General features: G+C 47.5%; 1 protein-coding gene across 4 annotated transcripts; it reads right to left on the minus strand.

The window, feature by feature from the left end:
• Positions 1 to 2,687: 2,687 nt before the first annotated feature.
• Positions 2,688 to 23,616, minus strand: letm1 (leucine zipper-EF-hand containing transmembrane protein 1). 4 transcript variants are annotated; one of them, XM_076974429.1, is made up of 15 exons: positions 23,361 to 23,616; positions 15,430 to 15,487; positions 14,726 to 15,176; positions 10,879 to 11,022; positions 10,500 to 10,637; positions 9,879 to 10,082; positions 9,670 to 9,789; positions 9,379 to 9,510; positions 8,795 to 8,956; positions 8,389 to 8,502; positions 7,401 to 7,535; positions 6,785 to 6,978; positions 6,404 to 6,436; positions 5,309 to 5,465; positions 2,688 to 5,109 (listed from the first exon to the last, which is right to left on the minus strand). In XM_076974429.1, the coding sequence occupies exons 1-15, from the start codon at positions 23,422 to 23,424 to the stop codon at positions 4,957 to 4,959; spliced, it is 2,259 nt and encodes a 752-aa protein (XP_076830544.1). In that variant the 5' UTR covers positions 23,425 to 23,616; the 3' UTR covers positions 2,688 to 4,956. The 4 variants fall into 4 exon arrangements, with proteins under 4 accessions (XP_076830544.1, XP_076830545.1, XP_076830547.1 ...); XM_076974430.1 differs by having other exon boundaries at positions 5,309 to 5,447; positions 23,361 to 23,615; XM_076974432.1 differs by lacking the exon at positions 6,404 to 6,436 and having other exon boundaries at positions 5,309 to 5,447; positions 23,361 to 23,615.
• Between the last annotated feature and the right edge of the window lie 126 nt (positions 23,617 to 23,742).

Consider the following 23,742-nt stretch of genomic DNA (forward strand, 5'->3'; position numbering starts at 1 on the left):
TATGCAGGCATGCTCCTAAATATTGAGTTCAGATGTTTCCTTCACTCCCACTGCCAAACATACTCAACATCAAGCACATGAACACGAGGTCCTGTCATGGGCCGCCAGTCCTGCCAAAGCTGGAGAGTTCTGCCATTTTAAATCCGCCTGAGACAACTGTGATATTATATTGAACCGGATACGTTTCCTTTACTAGGAGCAACAACGGCTCAGCTGCAGGGCAGTAAGTTCACTCGGACCGGGCCCCTTGCACTCAGCCAATCATATGCTTCCAAACCACCTCTGGAAGCAGCATCAGCACAATACTGACCTTTGACCTTCGCAAAACGCATCTCCACAACCAGGCATCTGCACACCAGGCCTCAGGTCACGTGGCATAAAGCCAAGCGTCAGCTAGAGCGCTGTGTGAAGCACACCGCCACTGGACTCTGGAGCGGTGGAAAAGTGCTCTCGGGGGGGTAATCACGCATCACTTTCTGGTGAGCTGGCGGAATCCGGGTTTATCCGATGCCAGAAGAACGCTGGTTATCACAGCGTTGAGTGCCAAGTTTGGTAGAGCAGGCATAAAGGATAATAGCCATGGACAGTTTGCAGGTTTGGCGAGGTCCCCTCATGCCAGTGAAGGTAAATGTTAATGCTACAGCTTACAAAGACATTTCAGACAGTTCTACGTTTCCAACTTATATGTTTCCAAGGCCCTTTCCTGTTCCAGCATGAGTCCACCCCTGTGCCAATCAGGCCAGGATCACTGCCCGACCTCACAAATGCCTTTGACTAAATGGGCTCAAATTCCCACCGACGCTCCAAAATATTCTGGAAATCCTCTTCTCAGGAGAGGGGAGACTCTTTACGTCTAACGGGGGGAGGCAACTCCATATTAATACCCATGTTTTCAATTGGGATATTCAACAAGCTATAAGCCAGTTGTCCATGTTCTTTTGGCTAGTGGTCTTACAGTGGATGATTTCAGGGGCACCTCCACAGCTCCATGATGTTTTGGTTGTTCCAGCAGCCACAACGTCACTGTCTCGTAGGCACTTCTCTCTCCTCAAACGTTCTTCTCTTTTCTTGTTTATGACCAACCACATTAACTCCGCATGGGGTACAATCACGCATAGGCAAAACAGTGCTGTTCACACCGGTTATCTGCTGTAAAGTAACATTATAGATGACGTGTTGCTTTACTTTAACTACATTTTAAAAACACTGCATTTTATTTAAGTAATTCTTTTTCACCTACATTTATCCACTGCATGTAACCTAGGTCAATATTTTACTTTTGCTTAAAGTGCCAAACATTATAGTTATCTGACCAGTTCAGACAGATGGAGGGATATCAGGTGCGGTGTCTAATTTTTTCTGGTTGGCTAAGGAATGAGGACAAATTACAAGGTTATACAAATTATGACTTGCAATCATGAAAACTAACAGAAATGTTATCATTAAAGAAAATAAATAGTCAAAGGAAAGTTTCATCCACTATTGATTCTTACCACATATTTCCTTCCATGGCATATTTAAACAGGATGTTTCAGCTCCATGTTCAAATATGTAAATTGGTCATTCTTACAAGGTTTTCTTTGCCTGCCAAGTCATTAAAGGAACATCAGCCTCCAAGAGCCAGTGCAAATAGTACAAATCAGTTGCTAGTTGGCTACATCAGTGATGTTCAGTTGTATGTTTGTGAAGGCAGACTGTGGGCGTGGCTAACAGCCAATAATAGAAAACCTCCATGTACACCATGGTGTGATCATTTCCTACTGCACCATGCACATTCAAATGAACATAAGAAATAATAGTATTGGTAGCAGGCAGGCGTCACTTTCTCTCAAGTACTGCGGTTTGATTTTGGTAGTGCATTTCTACTTTTACTAAAGTAATGTGTGTGTGTGTGTGTGTGTATAGCTAAGCTCACCTGTTGAAAACTACTATGACATTCAGGGTTGAGAATACAAACCTGCCTCAGTCCTCTGGAGCCGAGAAGAATGTTTTACCTCATCAACAATCTCAAATGGTGTATCTACATGCACTTTCTGATAATGGCCTATTTTCCAGCCCTGGGTTTCATGTCTAGACCCGTGAACGTTCCCTGTTTAGCAATCAGTACATACATTTTCAATATGATGTCTTTGTGAAGAAACATCTTCTTAAAGATGTGCAAATCATATCATTTTTACACTCTGTGGTTCATAAGACCAACAAAAAAGAAAGTTGAAAAAAGTCTTAGATAAGACCTCCAGAAGAGGCTCATTTGTCCTTCTTAGAAACACCCACTTCTTTAGATATAGCTTGATAACATCTTCTCACAACTGTGCCGTTTCTCTCTCGTTCTGGTCCAGCTACCCCCAATACGCTGCCAGTATGCGCTGGCCCAGGGAAAGCACCAGACATACAGATACACACGTCCACGCTAGCGCCACCTCTGGCTACTGCTGGACCAAACCCAGCCATCCGCTCAAGGGACGTCTGGCGGTGGGGGGGGGGGGTCTGGGCTGTAAGGGCATTCCAATGTAGTCACAGAGGTCAAATATTACAGTCCAATTATATGGAAGCAAGGTAACCCAGAGCATGAATGAAGGAATGTAGAGAATGAAAGAGCAAAGAAAACAAAACAATAAACAACCACTGAAATATGGATGGATGATGTCTGCATAAATCAAAAGAATTGGTACACCAGCAAGCACTGATTTACTGTACTGCTTTTTATTTATTTATACTCCTCATATCAACTGTATGAGAATTAAGTATATCCGAGTATATTTGAGTATACACGAGTATATTTACATCAGAATTAATTTGGGTAAAATCATAAGCTTCCATATCATCAGCTACATCAATTGTAGTAAACCTAAAAAAATAGAGTGTTACTCTGCTTTATGAGTGGTTCTCAAAATTAATACCAATAAGATATTTGATCTCTTTATTTCATACCTGTACCTCTTAAAAATAAATAACATATTAGAGGACAGAAGTACAGGCCTTATTTCAGATATTCAGCAACCTTGGCAATAAGAAAATAAATTAATTAAATTAAAAGTCAACAGCAACATGCCCCCCCCCCTCCCCCCAAACCCGGTTCAGACATTCGAGTATTTGGTGCCATGTTTAAAGATATTCTGTCTGCCTGTTTAGTTTGTTGTTAGTAAGAAAAACGTGCAGGGGGGGGTGCCAAGGCGAAGGTTAAACCCTGCAGCTGCACTGCACACGCACTCACTGAGGAACCACCACAGCTCCAGAGTGGCCCTAGAGGGCCGGGCCGAGCTGAACTCAACGCTGCTGCCTTTGAGGACACGTGGATGGAAGACTCCGACACAAGCTTCATAACTGCCTCCTGTCCTTTAGGGGGACACACTTCACTTCGCAGTCCAAAACACCCGCTTGTCCTACACCGCAATTCTAGTCTCACCTAGTGTAAGAGAGCCAATAGGGAGACTGGGCAAGAGTCAATAACCCAAACCTACATGCAGCTCTGCAGCGAAACACACGTGAGTTCTGCTCCAGTGCAGTGGCTGTGACCAGGGAGGGAACACTAGGGTCTTTCTCCTATGCTTGAATCTGCACCATAACAAGGTGCCCCAGCTCTCCCCATACCTCAATGAACTTGGTATTACTTAAACCAGAGTCTAGTTCATCTCCGCCAAATCATCTTAAAAAGCATGAAAAAAATCAGTGCAATCAAATATGAGCATAACATATCTTTAAGCATAGTCGTATGTGAACGTGCAGAGCAATTAATGCGTGTGGTTTAATAAGGCCTAACCACAGACTGACACCGTGGTGAGGGATGACCTCTGACCTTCTCACGTCGACTCCAGCCGCGTCTCGTCTTTGGATCCTCACTGTCTGACGCAACACAGACGAGGCTACAAGGTCAGACACGGATCTGTCTGGATGACATGTTTGGGGCTGGGGATGATATATGTACTGTCTGGTGTGCCCTGCGCAAGTAGGCTCCACGCCGACGGAGGGGGGCCAGCGTATCCGTGCGAGAGCGTGCACGCGCAAACGCGAGGGCTGCTACTCGCTACCCTCTCCATGTATGGCGCGTGTGTTGGGCCCGTGCTCAGGCTGACTGTACCCAGACTGGCCTCGCCATGCTGGGTGCGAGGCCAACCCTGCACAGACCCCGTCTGCTCGGCGAGGAGCTCTCCATCTTCACTTATCCAAACAAACACATCCACACGCACACTTCAGGCACCTAACAGCTCTCTCCCTCAGCTCTGTCCTGCGCAGTCACGCGGCCCGTCAGCCTAGCGGGGCAGGAGTCTGGAGTTAGCGTCCGCTCCAAGGCTAACTGCACTTCTGTGTGGAAGATTCTGTGTTTCAGCAAGAGATGGGGAAACAAAGCACTGCAAATAATACAGATTATTTAAGGGAGAAATGGCGGCTGTGTAATGAATGAAGCTTTAGATTTTTTCCAATTATTGAGATTTTGTTCACACAAGGACACAATTGAGTAATAAGAAAACACCAGAGGTCCTCACAGACACAGGCTGCCAGGCATGTTCTCATGCAGGGAGCTATTCTGGAAACCAGATCAATTCGAAACAGGTCACAGCCTTGAGCTCAGGTTCTCTACAGTACCTTAGTAATTTCGCCTCTTTGGTTATTGGACAGATATGCTCATGGATCACCTGAGCTACAGTCAAGTACTTCTGCAAGTAATTCTGGTGTGAACGATTTAAATAACAAAGGCGACTGAATGTGAATGAGAGGAACAGCAGCGGAATGCTGACGAGGATGATGGCATGCAAAAAAAAAAAAAAAAAGTGACCCAGCTGACAGGATGTTGGACCATATCTGCCTGCTAATGGTTAGTGGATGACATGAAAGTAATTTCTCAATGTTTATAATTGAACTTCTTTTCAAGTATGAAACCAGAGAAGCTCCAGTCCCAGTGGCTCCAGGGTCCCCCTCCTGCTCCTCCCGCCCCACAGGAAGCTCGCCGTGCTGGGCTTAGCTCTGCACTTGAGCTGCCTGCTCCTTCTCGGCCTTCTCCTTGGCCTTCTCCTTCTCCACCAGCTTCTCCTCCTTCTGCAGCAGAGCCATGATCTCGGCCACCTGCGTGGTGGAAATGTCCACGTCCTCCTTATCGATCAGTCCCACCACCTAACGCAAACACACGGGGAAAACACACCTCGTTAGCTCGTTAGCACCAGTACGGAGAGAACAGGAAGAGCTCAAGAGGTCAGAAAGTGCAAGGGCCAAAGACGACGTTATACGAGCGGAGGCTGGCAGCCCTGCAGAGACACAGGAGCCACAGAGACGTGTCTTTTATCTCCCACGGTTCACCGCCTCCTCCCGTTACCTTGATAACATCATCAATGTCTATCTTGCCGTCCTTGTTTTCGTCCAGGGAGTCGGCGATGCTGAGCAGCTTGTGTTCCGGAATGTTCTGGATCTGCTTCATGATGGCGATGAGCTCGTTGATGCTGATCAGGTTCTCCCTACAGGAGAGGAACATACTGCATACAGGAAACAGTTACTTGCCAACAATGAAGATGAGATGGTGGAGGAGGAGCAGGCTGGCCCATGAGCCAATCGTGTACTGCCTCTTCAATGGAACGCACAGAATTCACCTCTACGTAACTTGTGATTTAATAACCAAGTCTGCTGTATTTTCCTGTGCCACACTAAATTTCTGAATGACAAAATGACATTTTAAGAACTTGGTACATCCATTTAGCAGAAAAGGAGGAGTAGCAAAAGAGAGATGGAGGTCTCTATAAAAACAGTAGTGCTTAACCGTTAGGGTCTACTGCTCTGTGTCACCAGCACTGAACACTCCAGATGTGTGAGATCAGGCCTTATCTGATTGGACCACGGTTCTCAACACCCGAGGGGGGAGACGCCTGTGCATCTGTAGTTCCTCTGGCCCAGCACACACGTTTGGAGAGATGTGGCACACAAGCAGGGCGTCTAACTGCCAGTCCTCATGAAGGTTTAATGGGGAAGACGGGAGCAGAGAGACCTCTAAACTCTGCAGCATGTTGATTGCCTATGTAAGGGTGCGTGAGAAGCTGTTGTGTGACGGTCATAAAATGATCGACTGGATCCATCCGACATGCAGAATTTAGGGAAATCGCTCCCAGTTATCAAATCACAAGCTGAATTAATGACAAGTGATTAAAATGAAAAACAGGATGAATTGGCCACACCGGGGGAAAAAATGAAGTCCATATTAATGATGTGTATAAACGATTGGCAGGCAAGGCACGCCCCCGGCACGGTGCCTCTGCAAGAGACCCCCCCCCCCCCCCCCCCCCCCCCCCCCCCCAAGGCACGGTACCTCTGCTAGAGACCCCCCCAGGCACGGTGCCTCTGCAAGAGACCCCCCCCCCAGGCACAGTGCCTCCGCTCCCCAATAATAACCCCCCCTGGGCCCCAGCGCTCCTTTTCTTACCTGCTTAAGTCATTATGTTTCTCAAAGAACAATCTATAAAAAAAATAACAAAAGGGAGCTATTAATTTAACGAGGACCCTCTTATATGTTTAGAGCCTGACATTGGGTTCAAACATTTTACTGAGGATACCATTTTACTGAGGACATATGGAAGATACCATTTTACTGAGGACATATGGAAGATACCATTTTACCGAGGATCATTGTAAGTGAACACTATTTCCCATGATTTCCCAGCCTGTATTACCCACCCAATACGGTCATAAAGAAATACACAAAGAGCACACACATGCATGCACAAACATGGGTTTACCTCCAAACTGTGCTAGCAGACACATGTGGGAACACTTGAGTAATCAAACAAATGTCTTCCTGTCTTACCCAGCAGGTGGCGCCGTCCCCGTGTCCGTCTGCCCGTCCAGCACCTGCTTGTCTTTCTCCAGTTCTGTGACGATCTTCTCCATGCGGCTGATCATGCGGTTAACCCGGCGGGACAAGCGCTGGCTGGCCTTCGACTCCTCCACCTCCTTCTCCTGGCCCGTCTTGGACAGCTCCTTCTTGATCTCCTCCAGGTCCTGATGAAGAGCAGGAAGCAGCCACTTCACCTTCAGCCTTTGTTTCATACATCAACGTGAGTCACTCCTTATATTAACACGTCTGGAAGACTGAAGGCTGAAGAGACTTTCTCAGGGCCAACGGCTTATAATGTATTCTTATAAAGTTCTACATCAACATGTGTAGAGGGGGCCTAATTAGTTAGTGAAATCACTAAAGGTTGACCAAGATATTAACAGAACAATGTTCCCAAAGAGAGAGAGCGCCCTCTAGTGTGCAAAAAGTAAACCTCACAGAGTCTTACAGACTCATGTGCCTGCAGGATGGCCCGGCACCTCACCTCACTGTACTCCTACACGTCATCCTTCAACACCTCCAGAGTGGTTCTCACCTCACTGTACTCCTACACATTATCCTTCAGCACCTCCAGAGTGGTTCTCACCTCACTGTACTCCTGCACGTCATCCTTCAGCTCCTCAAGCTCCTCCTTCTCTTTGGTGAGGAGCCTCTTCTGCTCCTTCAGTTTGGTGCAGGCATCACTCAGTAGGTCGATCTCCTCTTTGGTGATCTCCTCGCCCTGGAGAGTTAAAACCCAACAGTCTGGTGTGTATAACTACACCAACTCACCAGATTGAAGAGATATCTAGATCAGTTTTATGGACTTGGATTGTTGCTTAGACTGTTACTGAATTATGAAGAGCAAATAGGCCTGAGAGTTTAGATCAGTGAAGACACATAAACAGCTGCCACTGCTCAAACTGAAGACAGCATGAAGAAAACATATCAACACAACACACAGCACAGTAACACAACACACAGCACAGCACACAAGCTGAAGAAATCAGTCAGTTGAAGCCGCAGGAGTTGAGGAACTGGATAATCCAACAGCAAAGTAAATATAAAGCTTAAGAGTTTTGTAGTTATTGTTCAACATCCAGCCTGCTATTTCTGATTTAAATAACTTTAATGTTACACTATAAAGGTTTTCCACAAATTTTGAAGAGCTGATGAAAGCTAAATGTTTATTGAACAGTCGGAGTTGGCTGGACTGTTTGGGCTGGTGAGGTTTATAGCCTATAAAGACGTGTTTTAAGATGTTTTTAGTATCTCTGTGGATCTGCTGTGAGCCAGATTGGAAGAGACTGCCACATGAGTCCAGGAACTTCTAATGGCCTGACCACAGTCTTCTGATTATCTTTAATAATGTGTGTGTGTGTAAACTTGTACAGAACTCCTGTAATTAGTGCAGCTTTGCAGCAAACAGACAATCTTTAGGGAAGAAAGAAAGTTGTAATGAACTTCAGCAGCGTGGAGTGAGTTTATGGCAGGAGAGCAACGGTCAGGTGCTGAATCAGCCTCACACAATCTTTAAAAACAATGAACTAATTCAGACAAAAGCTGAGGTCTTGTGAGGTGTGTGTGTTCCTTACTTGAATGCCTTCTAGCACGGGTGCTGTGTCTCGTAATGTCTCTGCTTGGCTCGCCATGTCCAGTGTAGGTTGAGCGTCTGCTGGCATTTCTGCCTTCACATCCACCAGCTCAGCCTATAAACGCGCGCGCGCACACACACACACACACACACACACACACACACACACACACACACACACACACACACACACACACACACTCTTACATTGGTGCTGTCACCCCTGGCCGCTCCATTAATCACACAGCTTCACATTTATCCAAAAATTACACTGATTAATCCAAAATTTAAGTACAAGTCGTACTAGCTAGGGCTGTTCTCAACACAGCATACCACCCGAGACACATAAAGCGCAGGCAGTAAGAGTTGGGCAGGCACTGTTCCTGGGTCAGTGAGGGCATCCTCACCTGCTCCTTGGCTTTCTCTGCAGCGTCGGCCAGCCTCTCCAGCTCCCTCTCCTTGTGCTCCTGGCGGATAGCGGCCTCCTCCTGCAGCATGGCCTCCACCTTAGTCTTATTATCCACTGTGGAGAAGTCGAGCTCCGCCACCTTCACCTGGGCTTCTTTAGTCTGGTAAAACACACACGCGTCATTAAATGATACTGAAGTAACATACAGAAAGATATTTCCATACTTTTACATTGGCACTCTAGCAACACCGATTTCTTCCGATATGCAAATGACACAAGTGCTCTATGGACAAATGACACCAAGAGCTTAGACTGCCCAATCAGAGCTCTGCATAGTGCAGCGTTCCCCCCCGAGGCCGTGACATGGCAGTAGGTCCTGAGCCACATTTCTCAGCCACAGTCTAAATCTTGCTCTGCCAGGCCTCAAAAAGATCATTTCACTCTGCTCCATACCAACGTAGGTGGAGTAAAATACACTTCATAGTTTACACAGAGAATAAGATGGCCTGGGTGCGTCTCACACTGTCCCCCTCACACCTGTCTGCAACACAGCAGCTGCTGGCGGAGGTGGACGACACTCACCACTATCTCGGGCAGCGTCTGCAGTGTGGTCTTCAGCTGGTCGGCGGGGGACAGCGTGTCCGGGAGGTACATGGCCCTGGACAGCAGCAGCAGGGAGGTGGGGATGTGCTGGTTCAGATGCAGCTCCAGCCACTGGACGGACGGGGACACACACACACACACACACACACACACACACACACACACACACACGTCACTGCAGCTGCGAAACACGTGCATGGAACCCACCACAGAGTTGGCCCCCGGGGTAATCCCTCCATAGTCCTGACAAAGGTGAGCGGTGTGCGCTACCTGCTTGAGCTGGTCTCGTAGCCTGTCCTCCGTCACGCCCAGCGCCCGCATGCCCCGCACCCGGCACGCCGCCTGCAGCTCCATCACGCTCAGGCTGTCCACTCCCTCCTCCGCAATCAGCTGAGGGCACAAGATCACAGCGTCAAACGCAGCGCGGAGGGGCGGGCCCGTGCCCTGGGGGGGGGTGTGGCCTCCGAGGGGCGGGGCACCTTGTCGTCGGCGCGGATGGCGCGGAGCTTCAGGAGGAGCTGGAAACGCAGGAAGTTGTTGGTCCCGATGGAGCGTAACTCCAAGAGCCGGCACAGCGCCACCAGCTGGGGGCGTGTCAGGTTGTCCAGGGTCAGCTCATCCTCAAACAGCTTGGAGAAGCGGATGATCTCCTCATTACTGGGCCTCTCGCCAGAGTCCCGGATCTGTCACGGGGGAGGAGAAACAAAGACAGAAAACGTTCAAAGACTTAAAAAAAATAATAAAAAATGATTTGTGTTAATTGAGTATTTCTACAGTATGGCCACACGGGGGCAGTGTAGAGCGTTTGATACGAATGGGTGGGGAAACGCTGCTGTGTACTGGCTGGATGACTCACCACATTCTACACGCATTAAAACACGTGCCACGTTTTCTATAGTTCAGGAATAGTAAGATTCAAATGAGGACATGCTGACTAAAAGGTTAAGATTCAAATATTCTGATTGGGTCAATGTTGTTTGTTGATCCTGCCCGTCTTCCTTAATTTGTGTGGTTTGGCCTCGTGTTGCGTGTTCACCACTTTGCGCATTAAAGCCTTTTTGACTCCTGTTTTTGCTCTTATAGGGATGCTGATGTTTTACCTTCTGGAAGAAGGTTGAAAACTCCTCGGTGACGTTGCCTTTGTCGGCCTTGTTCCTCAGCGCGATCTCCTCCACAGTGTCCTGCAGGAACTTGGCCATCTCCAGCTTGACTCGCAGCTCCTTCTTCAGACGCTCCTCCTACAGCACACAACACACCGCTGCCCACTCACCATGACCGCCACACAGCATTTCTACCACGGATACACGGCACGAAAGAAGTTCTGAACATCGACCTCGGACTGTAGGTGAAAGACCACGATGACGTCTCCGGCCATCTTCGACCTCCAACGCGCATTAAGCAGCACAGACGGAAAAGTACAGAGCTCGTGAACGCACACGCGAGCACTTGGTGACGTGGGGGAGGGGACGTTCACTGTACCTTCTTGGACTGGGTCTCGAACGTGGACGGGAGCATGTTGGGGAACAGCTTGAGAGCAACAGGGAGGAGGAACTCCATGAAGGGGACGATGATGAAGACCAGGAAGGGCAGGAGGCGGAACACGTCGGCACACGTCCTCAGAAACTGCAAACGTATAACGTAATGCACACCGTGTCAGAAAAAAAACGTCTATTATATGAGGAAAGACTTAGCTTTGCTCTTTAGTCTCGTGCACACGTTGATTTAGCTCTACAGTCATGATTTTCAAATCCATGAATCAATGCTCATGTCATCAAGAGCTATCTGTAATCAAACTAATATCTCTAGAGCCAAGTGATGGTCAAAATATGAGCTTTACTATTACTGAATGTGACAATTTCATAACTTTTTATTTAGGTTATAACTAAAGTCTTTCCATTTTACCACCCAGTTGAATAAGTGAGTGGATCATTCTGGAGAGATGCAGGGCTGCTTATAGTAAGAAGGCTGTAGGCCCTGGTGCTGTAGGCCCTGGTGCTGTAGGCCCTGGTGCTGTAGGCCCTGGTGCTGGGGTCGTATGGCCCACCCCTCCCCCTCCTCTCTTCCCTCCTTCCCGTCATGCTTGGTCATCCTCTTTAAGTCTCCACTCATCTCCAGCACGAACAACAGGACACTGCTGACCACTGCTGACTAACTAGAGCAATAAGGTGACCAATCACCCCTCCACGTATAACCGCCTCTTCCCATATGACCGCCCGTTCCCGTAAGACCGCCCCTCCACGTAAGACCGCCCCTCCACGTAAGACCGCCCCTCCACGTAAGACCGCCCCTCCACGTAAGACTGCCCCTCCACGTATGAAACCCCAACACCCTCAACACAAACTGGGATGCTACATCAGAGAATACAGCTTTAGCCGAAGGTTCCTCCACCCTCTCTCCACCTGTCAGGGGTCCTGTAAGAACCAAGCCAGGCATGCTGAAAAGACTTTTGTGTTTTCTCCATTGACATGTATATCACCTCTGCTTGGGGGGGAGGAGAGATAAAAAAAGGATAGAAAGTGAAAGAAAGGTATTAGGTTTGATGGCTTTAGCAGGACAGGGGGAGTGGAGGCAGAACAGGGGGTGGATAAGAGGGGGCATCAAATCAAGGGCCTTAAGACTGAATGAGAATGAGCATGTGTGATGGGGGAGGGGCAGTAGGGGTCTGGGGGAGATGCTAACTGGGGCTGACGCCATGTGTGAGGCCTTTAACCTGCGTTTCACAAAGAAAAGCCCACATGAAGGCTGAAGGACTACAACAAACATTTACATACTGTACTACAGTCACTCTGAGGTAAATCTACTCGAGTCCGTTCCTGTAAACTACATTCAATGAAACTTTATACCAGAACACCTGTGCCAGCATTTCAGTGTCACGGTTTAAAACCATAAGCTGTGATGATTTTGTAACTACGGTTTAAAACTACGTTCAAAAAAAAAATCTCGCAACTATAAATCAAGCACGTAAATCGCTTCCATTTAATGTGAAGAAAAGTACAAATTTCAGCCTGAGACCAACTTCATTAACTACTTAGAGACACAACATTGGCTATACTACTAAGGAGCTAGAAGCAATGTGCTCATTGTTCTGGCACTGAAGATATTACTGTGGATTATTGTGTTACTACGTGAGGGTAATGTGATTATTTGATACTATGGCAGTCAGGTCTGCTCATCATAATGACAGGGAAACCAAGAATGATTGTGTAATCCGGTGTAACTACTGTGGAGTGATGACAGACAGCAGCTATTTATCCATTAATTACAGCTGTATGAGTCACTGAGAGAAAGAGGGGGCCTAGTCTGGCAGGACTTCAGGCAATAAACACAACCTCAGCACAGATCTCTCTGGAATGGAACATAGAGCAGTATGACATAAGCATGATATATGCTAGAGATGCTAAAATGACTGCTAACAATATGGTTTCACTCATATTACAAGCACAAGGGTGAGACTAGGAGACTCAGGATAAGCACAATATCTTCCAGGGTTGTTTTCAAAGGCGTCTCTCCAAAGACTCCATGGTAATATTGCAAAAATAAGTCAGAACTGAGTACAGAAAATGGCGGTTTGCTCCGATTTGAAACATGCTACAACCTAAGGGGGAGGGGAACGTGCTAACGGTGACTGTGATGCTAACACTAACGCTAGTTTCGGTTTATGCGGGGGCCTTAGCCGACCTCTCTCTGACCTCCACCAGACTGCCGGCAGCTCCGAGAGGGATATAACATTACCACAGCACTCACGGGGCACCAGGCCAAGAGACAAGACACACGGGCTTTAGTTCAGGACAGCATGCCACCATAGAGGCCCTGTGTAGGGCAGTCAATCATTAGTCCAATAGAGCAGAGCTCCAGACCAAGTGTACCGGAAGGAAGACGGAGAGAAGTGCAGCGGGGAGGTGAAGTGGGGGGCGAGGAAGGAAGACAGAGAGAAGTGCAGCGGGGAGGTGAAGGGGGGGGCGAGGAAGGAAGACGGAGAGAAGTGCAGCGGGGAGGTGAAGTGGGGGGGCGAGGAAGGAAGACGGAGAGAAGTGCAGCGGGGAGGTGAAGGGGGGGGGCGAGGAAGGAAGACGGAGAGAAGTGCAGCGGGGAGGTGAAGGGGGGGGCGAGGAAGGAAGACGGAGAGAAGTGCAGCGGGGAGGTGAAGTGGGGGGCGAGGAAGGAAGACGGAGAGAAGTGCAGCGGGGAGGTGAAGGGGGGGGCGAGGAAGGAAGACGGAGAGAAGTGCAGCGGGGAGGTGAAGTGGGGGGCGAGGAAGGAAGACGGAGAGAAGTGCAGCGGGGAGGTGAAGTGGGGGGGCGAGGAAGGAAGACGGAGAGAAGTGCAGCGGGGAGGTGAAGGGGAGGGCGAGGAAGGAAGACGGAGAGAAGTGCAGCGGGGAGGTGAAGGGGGGGGGGCGAGGAAGGAAGACGGAGAGAAGTGCAGCGGGGAGGTGAAGGGGGGGGCGAGGAAGGAAGACGGAGAGAAGTGCAGCGGGGAGGTGAAGGGGGGGGCGAGGAAGGAAGACGGAGAGAAGTGCAGCGGGGAGGTGAAGGGGGGGGCGAGGAAGGAAGACGGAGAGAAGTGCAGCGGGGAGGTGAAGTGGGGGGGCGAGGAAGGAAGACGGAGAGAAGTGCAGCGGGGAGGTGAAGGGGGGGGCGAGGAAGGAAGACGGAGAGAAGTGCAGCGGGGAGGTGAAGTGGGGGGGCGAGGAAGGAAGACGGAGAGAAGTGCAGCGGGGAGGTGAAGGGGGGGGGCGAGGAAGGAAGACGGAGAGAAGTGCAGCGGGGAGGTGAAGTGGGGGGCGAGGAAGGAAGACGGAGAGAAGTGCAGCGGGGAGGTGAAGTGGGGGGCGAGGAAGGAAGACGGAGAGAAGTGCAGCGGGGAGGTGAAGGGGGGGGGCGAGGAAGGAAGAGCGGGCAGCGTGTCGGCCTTTGGCTGAGCCCAGCCTTGGCCCGCATCCACTCTTCCTCTTGCACTCTTCCTCCTCCCCAATGGTCTGCTGCGGGTCGGCGGCGCTGCCGGTCCTCTGGGCTTACGGCCACCGTGAGGACCAAACCGCCTCCCTCCCAAACAGCAGGGTTCAAGCGCTCATTAAACGACTCCTCCGCGAAGACTGCGTGACGCCGACCGAAATCCTTCAGCGCAGGAAGCGATCAGGTCAGGGCTTGCGGGCTTTTCATAAAACCACGCGTGGCCAGATCAAATACATTTTAGCGCATAACTTCTCCACAAGAGTCAATTACATGACATGGAGACAAACAGATGGGACGAGACACTGACGACATTCCGACGTAGAATCTACTCGGGAGAATGGGGGGGGGGGCGCGTGTGGGTGTGCGTTCACCTGTCTCCTCTCTCGACGGGAGAGCACCTGTCCGTTCAGCACTCTCCACAGCATGCGTCCGGCGATGGCCGTGTCGATCCAGAGCAAGCGGAAGCCGTGGTAGTAGTGTTTCACCTCGTCTATGACCCGCTGCGTCAGCGAGTGGCGAGCCCGCTCCGGGTCCACCGCGGGGCTGTAGACGGGCCCGCCTTCCTCCAGCTTCTTGTTCCGGTCCTTCAGTGAACGCAGCGAGCGCTCCACCTTCGAGTCGTCGTATAGACGGCCTGAAGTGTGCACGCCACGTGTGGACGTAGCCCGGGGCCAAGCTATCATCCAATGGGAGAAGGAATGGCGCTGTAGGGTGGGGTCAGGTGACAGGACGGAACAGAGGCGGGACGTGCTAGCCAGGGAGCGGCGATGCAGGGCGGTGTGATCCTGGGACAGGCGCACACCTCCACTGAGATCATCAGGACTGTGAAGAGAACCCCACATCAACCTGTACACCATCAAACTCAGACATCACATCTAACCTCTCGGAAAGTATTTAGCCATTTAAGTTCAAAGTAAACATTTTTGTGCACAGCTTATCTTCGCTGACTGTTGCTACAGCTTGTGTGAAGTGTGTGGTGAGTTCTCAGGCGAGAGTGTGAGGTGATTAAAAAGCAGAGCTGTGCTGGTGGACACACTCTTTTCACAGTTTCAAAGTTCCCTTCAGTTTCGGTTACCTATATGCAGTGAGCCGGAGAGCAGCACAGCTGAAACATGCTCCGTCTGTGAGCTTCCCTGAAAGAGAAGAAAAGGAATTAGGTGGGGTGCACACACACGACTTAATACCACACAGTCATCCATGGGTGTGACCTTTATTAACGGAAATCTCACAGATACCATCTTGGCCTTTAGTTCATCTTTCATAACTGCTAGTGCTCCGTGGAAGATCTAAACTGGGTTGGGCTTTCACCAAATCAGCAGATTTACACTGTGCCTGGCCTGGTAAAAGTAGGCAGGGTTTTCATGAAGAGGCAGGAAAGTTATCGCCTACGCTCTCCCACCAGCAAACGCTGAAGCTGCTCAGCTCCTTCTAGAGCTTCCGTCTCTTCTAGAGTGAAGCTGCTCTGCTCTTCTAGAGAGACGGGTTAGGGTTAAACGTGAAGCTGCTCTGCTCTTCTAGAGAGACGGGTTAGGGTTAAATGTGAAGCTGCTCTGCTCTTCTAGAGAGACGGGTTAGGGTTAGACGTGAAGCTGCTCTGCTCTTCTAGAGAGACGTGTTAGGGTTAGACGTGAAGCTGCTCTGCTCTTCTAGAGAGACGTGTTAGGGTTAGACGTGAAGCTGCTCTGCTCTTCTAGAGAGACGTGTTAGGGTTAGACGTGAAGCTGCTCTGCTCTTCTAGAGAGACGTGTTAGGGTTAGACGTGAAGCTGCTCTGCTCTTCTAGAGAGACAGGTTAGGGTTATACGTAAAGCCACTGCCCCTACTTTGACATAAACTAATAGCCAAGAACAATACAGACGTGTTGGAAAGGACAACTTTGTTTATCACAGAGTTATTTTCAAACTTTCAACCAAAGCCCTATCAAACATGTATTCATATACAGGAGTCAGTGGACTGGGCTGTGACCATCTCTGTACCATTCTGGTACCAAACTCTGAAAACAGAATCATCTGGCCCATGTTTAGACCAAATACAACAAAAGGAGTAATGACTTGTGCATCCATCAGCTGACAGGTCGTGGAAGCTCAAACAAACAGACCGCTTTCACGGTCTCTCCCAGCACCACTGAATCACAAAACCACACAGGAAAGGCTTGAGAAATTAGAGATAAATGGCTAGAGTTTATCAGGAAGCTTCTGCACCAGTGCAACACTGTGGAACCTTGTGGAAACTGTTGTATTCTGACTGGTGGCGAGAAGTTTTTCTCTTATTGGCTTTGCCTCATTGTGGAGGGTGGCCTCCTGCCATTTGTCTGTATTTAGGAATTTGGAAGTGACCAGTGCATGGATTAATGACACATGGCGTAATGCTAAGCCTGGCCAACTACATGGCTGTCATTAGGGATCATATGTTACGCTCCTGTGTCAAGGACACAGATGTGACCTTAAAACCAATATCCATAAAACAATATCAGCCAGGAGAGAAGGCACCCAGGACTGTACCCTCATCCTGAAACCATGGTAGCTGTTTGTACCACTGCTCCCAGGAGAAACCAGTCTCGTATCGGCCCATTTTAAACCACATTGTGGTGAAGGCCCATGCTCCAGCAGTCTCAGATACACCAAATCACTCAGATATACCAAACCTCTTCAAAATAGAGCGTCATACCTCCAAACACCTGTTTCCACTAAACCCGTTTCCTCAAAACACTGCCATACTAGACACTCTGTGGTTTCCAAACAAGCCCCTCTGACAGCTGCTCTGACTGACCTCGTTTTCTTCATACGTAACCCTGGAAATAAAATTACAGGTTGTTTATAACTTAAGATTTAACCTAAATCTAGAATCTAAAATTAAGAAGCACCTACATTTTTACATTTTACCACACTTTAGCTGTTCTTTATCAGCACCTGTAGTTGTTAAGCTAATTACAAATCTCCTGTATATATTTTGTCTTTGTGTGTGTATTCTGTTAGGAACAGCAATCATTTGAACATTTCCAGGTTTGTGTTCTGTCTCTCTCTCTCTCTCTCTCTCTCTCTCTCGAATCTCCAGGTTCATCCATCCAAATGTCATAGGAAGAAGTCTCAACAAAAGCAACCATTATGAAACACGCAGGGCCAACTAGGCCTCATGTCTCGGTATGAATCTTACTAGAGTAAAGTCTGCACGGGGGGTTGAATTTACACGATGCTCCTGGGAGAAAGCATAGATATGAGCAAAATGTGCCCATCCTGGAGCAACTCAGAGTTCATAAAGCCAAACTAGCTGAAATGGACCCGAACATAAATGACAGCTGTGACGCAGTGAGTCCCTGTGTAAGCTAAGGCACATGTTCTGTTGCACACGCTCCAGTTAGATTATTTTATGATGTTGAAATGTCTAAAATGGGAGCATGCGAGGGTGGGTACGGACTTCACATGTTCATTTAGGAACAGCACTGCAGCAATTTCTCATTACTGCTGATGTTTTTCCTTATGTAGCTTAATATATCGGTGGACAAAATGACAATGTTGGGTTTTAAACTACTCCTAAATGCAACCATACTGAAAAGAAAAAAAAATAGCAATGTAATTTTCGTTATGCAGGGACATAAAGGAACCCAACTTTGAAATCATGTCTCGTCCAGACGGGTCATGTGAGAACAGTGATTGGGCTCAGGCTGACTAAGGTCATCACCTCTGCTGGTAAACTTTATACCAGAAGAGTGTGTATCCTCAATTAACAATAATGTTGATACGAATATATTGAGCTTCCAACTGATCCGGTCATTATAAGCACAAATAACTCTAAAGTGACATTTTTGTTAGGCAAATGTGCATGTTAGCATAATCCAAAACCTTGACTGTGCTACAGAGATCTACGCTTAACCAAAGATGAAGCATGAAATAAGATGGAATATGCAATAGGTCTTCCATAACTTTGAAGGCACTTGAGAGGGTCTAGCACTGTTTCGGGTAGATCCACCTACAGCTGTAGCATTTTAACAGCGGCTGCTACGTCACAGCCTCCCAGGCAGGCTGTCTTTTCTCTGCGCGTCCTGCAGAGATGGAACTCTCCCCCTCTCTGGCCTTTCCTTTCCTAGAAGGCGTCTTTTAAAGGTGGTCGGCGTAGGTAAGGGCGGAGCTGTTGTTCTAATGTTTAGCTTCAGGTAACGTGCCAGCCAAATATATGGGAATCACTACTTACTGGCGTAATGATTGGAATTACCAGCGAGTGTCGATGCTACAGTAGAGGGATGGGGACTCTTCTCTCTACGATATATTTATCACACATGGGCGTGCAAACCAAGACACATGCAGACTCTCATAGTACAATTCACTCACACAAAACCAGCAGCCACCGCAACAGTAATTAATGTAACTGAGACCGGTGCCTCGGTCATACAATACAACTGCTGTAATTTTCTCCCATACTGAATACCTGTCATCACTAATAATGAACTCTCATGTTCTGAAGAGGAGAAAGACACTGAGGTACCGGTCAGAGCATGTTAGCAGTGCCTGGCTCATTACGGTTCTCGGCAATCATTCTGCCATTTAGAATACATAAGAACCAATGGCCTTCAAGCCATTATCCTCCCTGCCTTGTTTTAAGATGAGTGCAGGAAACACGAAGACCAATCAGGTGTGGCTCCACCAGGGCCGGCGCCACGGGGGGGCGAATGGGGGCGTCGCCCCCTCAGGCGAGGTGTCCCGCCCCCTCAATGTAAATAATAAGACCCATTTATTTTACAGCAATCGCACCCCCTCGGCCGCTCATCAATCATTACACGCCACCCCCCCCGCTCAATAAACAACTTACGTTCGCCAACCCCCCCCCCCCCCCCCCCCCCCCCCCCCCCCCCCCCCCCCCCAACAACTTATGTTCGCCACCCCCGAAATTTTCTGACGCCCCCTCACTGTATATGTTCTGGCGCCGACCCTGGGCTCCACTCAGCCCAACACTACATCGACCTCTGGAAGGCAATCTCATGAAGTCAGGCTTTAAAACACCAGACTTCACTCTGTCAAACCAGTCAAACATGGAAAAGTTATATTTGCAAATGGAAAACAACTCAGTGGCTGATTAATACAATGGAAACCAGGGGAAGGACACTCAACCTAAAGGTTGTCCTGAATAAAGGACAGCAGCAGCCACACCTGGTCTTGAGAGCAGGTCCTGCAGGACACACACACCCAGGTCCTGCAGGACATACACACCCAGGTCCTGCAGGACATACACAGTACTGTACTGTGACCACCAGAGCAAACAGTCCCATTTTAGTCTCCCGAATGAGAGAAACAACAAACATTCTACAAACAGTATCATGTTTCTAGACAACATCATTATATTGTTTTCTATTGTCACATATAGCTGGCTTTATTTAACCATGCCATGCAAATGAAACAAAGAGACCACGGTAGGTGACCTGCGTCCGCCCTCTGATAAAGTGAAGACTGCTTATCCAGAAGGGCGTCCACGTGCCAGTTCAGCAGTATTTTGGTCTCCAAACAAGCATACATGCAAAAACAGTCCAATGACCACTGGCTGTCATGAGTACAAAACACGTAGACCTGTAACTTACGCAGGGTCCTTTGGAATTCAATTTGTAACATAATACTGTTTACCACCGCAATTCCTGAAACAATAATCATTTGTCTGAATTTACAGGCCAATCCTGTGTGGTCCTCAACCTTCTGCGGTCAATTCTCCCTCAATAGCGTGGTATCTGCAAGACTTCTGGTCCAGCTGTCCTAAAGCAGCAAGTTTTGGGATCACCTAAAGTCTAATTTAAGCAGAATAAATATTCACCCACCCTACCACATTGTTAGTAAAGGAACCTAAGTACACCTTAGCCTCACTGTTATCAGGACATCATTAGTTTCTGCAGGGTTCATTTCCTGCTGTCTCCTTTCTTTCCTTTACTGAATCTGACCTCAGAACTCCAGTGTCCCCAGGGTCCTAAGGGTAAGCCTATTCATGACGGGAATCTCTGTCCCCATGGTAACATGGTGCTTATCTCCTTTCCAAGAATTGCCTGGACTGTTTCACTAACGCAGGCAGATTCCCCCTTTTCACACTTGCAGCCCATGGTGAGAACACAGAGTGTTCAGCAGGTCCACACACAGCCTAAAAGTTCTGCAATCTAAGGCTGGGTAAACCTACTACAGTGAGTGTTCATTTAATAAATTAATAACTTAATTTTGTTTTTGCTGCTTTGCAATGTTGGGCAAAGTGTTCTATCTTTGGTTCACATACGGGTCCAAATGAGGAAGGGATGCTGCCTACAGTATCATGTCTGGAGCTCAATCCCAGCAAGTCACCAGATCAACTTCCATGACACACTGAAGTTTAGGTTCACACACACGCTCATCCTGATCAATTGGTTGAATGTTCATGGGTAAAATATACTGTATGTGAACAGGGTCTGACACGGTGCCCCAATATACTATGAACAGGGTCAAGTCCAAAAAGGCTTAAAATATTTGAGCAGTGATCTAGCTAACTTAGCTCTAAATAGTTATGTGGTGCTTGGATTCCTGTTGCCATGGGGACCACATCTTCAGATTTCCACTGAGAATGTATTACTAAACCGACTCTGGGGTTTACACAATCAATCTAAGGTCCCTGTCCATATTCAGGAACAGTCTCAGCCTTCTTAGGACGTGGAACTAACAGAGGGAATTATTCGGAACTGACCAAAGTAACTTCCCATACAAGACGTATGGCGCATAATGCAACACACCATACTAACAGTGCCGTTTTAGAAGAACACGTTTTTAAATAACTTATTCTAAAAAGGTGCGTACATTGTATAGCAACTAACAGACAACCAAAAAGTAGCATAACATTACACATATTGTTGCTGGAATATCCCATTTATAAGAACAGCCTGAATAAGGCCTCTTTGGGACCCAAATGGAGACCAAGACAACTAGACCACATGAGACGCTTGGAACTCTCTGAAGGAAACTTTGAGTGGTTACCTGAGTCTTACCGCTGAACAAACATTTCTAGAGGCTGCTCTCTTACACGATGCCAAAATGTACAGCCCTTTGTACTTGCTACAGTTGTTGTTATAGCCACAGCCAACAATGAATGTTAAATATGAAATCTTTCCAACACCCCATCAGATTTTATATGTAGGAAAGAAATCATTTCATGAATGTACTTTACTAGCCACATTTTAAAAACACAAATTCAGTTAAAGATGTAGACTTGTTAAACAAGTTGAACTGATGAATAGACAGACAAAGATATGTAGATAAATGAAAAAAGATTTTATCTACTGTAGCATCACTCAATGTTTTTGCTTATCAATTGGCAATTTTTGTATCACATCACATTCAACTTATTATGTAGCAATGTTTTACTTAAAACATGTCCATTTGAACTATGGCACACTGACCACTCCATTTCTCTTGGACAACACATGTAAATCATCAGATCACTTTTGAATCAGTGAAGGAAAAATTCTGAATAAGGTTACTTATCTGTTTGCATGAAACCTTATTAATAAATTGCAGAAAGTAAGGCAACTTTTGAAACAACTAAGAAAGCACAGCATTTGATAGGGTTAAAAGCATTTGCAGAACATAGTTTTCAGAAGTCAGAAGACTCCCTATTTTCAGTATATGACCAGGTTCTGTGTGCGTGTAGAATTGCACTTGTGAGAGAGGCTAATGTAAACACTAGAAATGCCATGTTACTATGCATTATAATTATATTTTAAAGCATGTATAAATATTTGAAAAAAATACATTTTAGATTTGTACAAGAAATGACTGCATACACTAACTGGTCAATTTGGGAATAGCTAAAACATGATCATTAACTTTTAAAGATTACTTTATATTTGAACTACAGATATTAAAATTCAAGGAAATCGTTTTTTGTTTTTTCCATGATCTTGATAATATTTGATGGTAGTCTAATCAGATTTTCTGAATTTAAGGAAACATGTGAACGCCTTCTGTATCTATAGATTTGATGTTATTGCTACGTGAAACTAACAACACACACATAGACCGCAGCTATGGGGGCATGACACTACCACATAACCATCACTGTACACTTCCATGAGCACAAGCACTATTACACACGCACCTTTTAAACTAAATTCGCAGGTTTATTTGGCGTTTAGGCCAGTATTACCAGCGCTACCCGAGAGTCCATCAGGCTGAACGGGGGCCTTGAGGTGGCCCGCTTATTCCCCTCAGCTACGCCGGGGGGTAGGCTGGCTATGTGTAATGACACTAGAGCAACACACGGGGTAAAACCTTGTCCTCAAATAACCCTGTGTGGTACCAATGTGACTGCAGAAGATAGTGTAGTGTAGTGGCAGTTACACGTTCACTCTTTCTGTACATCACCCCCGTAGCTAGCGTGTCCTCACACACAAGACAAATCCCAGCAGCTTATTAGCACGTCGAACCTCTGCCGGCCGGCGACGCTACTGTCACACACAAATATTAGCCTGCGAGCTAACTTACTGTTTTCTTTTACTTATGGGCGTCCCTTCATATATTATTGTGGCTCTAAGATTTAACCAGCTAACAGCCATGGATTTGACAGCCTGGTAGATGTGTTGGTGTGCTCGCTAGCCGGTTACATCTCGCCAGCGTCTTAAAGCTGCTAACCAGACACCGCTAACATTAGCTGAGGGTCTAAGGTCGTTAGTGATGAGAGCCAGCTAGCTCTTAGTGTGTGAGAAGATATTTGAGACGAACACCCCTGAAACTACTGCTAGTTAACCTAACTGGATACATAGAAACTGCGGAGGTAATAATTGGCTATGTATATAGAAGTAATCTTCAAACTAAATGTGACAGGCGTACAGTTACTAGCTAAGCCAGCCTAGCCTTAGTGCACGAACACGCTGCTGTCTGACACACAAGGCATTATTATAACGCCATACATTATAAGTGAGTAATACACCACACATTGTGGAACATTGTCCATGCCAGAACGAGAGATGTACAGAATAAACAAACCTAAACAGATAATAGGTGTTGGCTAACGTTACCTCTTCTGAATCTGGGAGATTTCGTCAACGGAGCTCGACATCTCGAGAACAAAATTAATGCCATTTTTAATCCAGTGTCGGTGAAAAGACGACGTTCGTCTGACGTGCGGAGTCGTGGATCAGGTAGGTTTTCGTATATGGTTTATGGACGGTATCTTTCTAGCTAGCTACAAAAGGCATAGTCCACCGGTTCTCGCCCACATGTCCTTGCTCTCTGTGCGGCGCCTCTAGACGGTACTGGATGGCCTTCATTTCCGTCTCTCTAGTTCGGCCAGCAGGGGGCGCGCTTCAGCCGCTCCTCTCAGTGCTCCGCTCGACTGGATGCACCACATTTTGCCGTTTTACACCAGCGAAAAACGGATTTCGTTCCGTTTTAGGATCC

The sequence above is a fragment of the Brachyhypopomus gauderio genome, chromosome 15 (assembly GCF_052324685.1).
Source record: "Brachyhypopomus gauderio isolate BG-103 chromosome 15, BGAUD_0.2, whole genome shotgun sequence".
In the NCBI taxonomy this organism is placed as follows: domain Eukaryota; kingdom Metazoa; phylum Chordata; class Actinopteri; order Gymnotiformes; family Hypopomidae; genus Brachyhypopomus; species Brachyhypopomus gauderio.

What these genes read in the sequence shown, in the direction of transcription:
- letm1 (XM_076974429.1), bottom strand. Translation starts at nt 23,424, where the DNA reads ATGGCATTAATTTTGTTCTCGAGATGTCGAGCTCCGTTGACGAAATCT. An exon ending in CCCGTCGAGAGAGGAGACAG is followed by an intron (nt 11,023 to 14,725) that starts GTGAACGCACAC and finishes ATACGTTTGCAG; the next exon opens with TTTCTGAGGACGTGTGCCGA. An exon ending in CAGAGAAAGCCAAGGAGCAG is followed by an intron (nt 8,503 to 8,794) that starts GTGAGGATGCCC and finishes GCGCGTTTATAG; the next exon opens with GCTGAGCTGGTGGATGTGAA.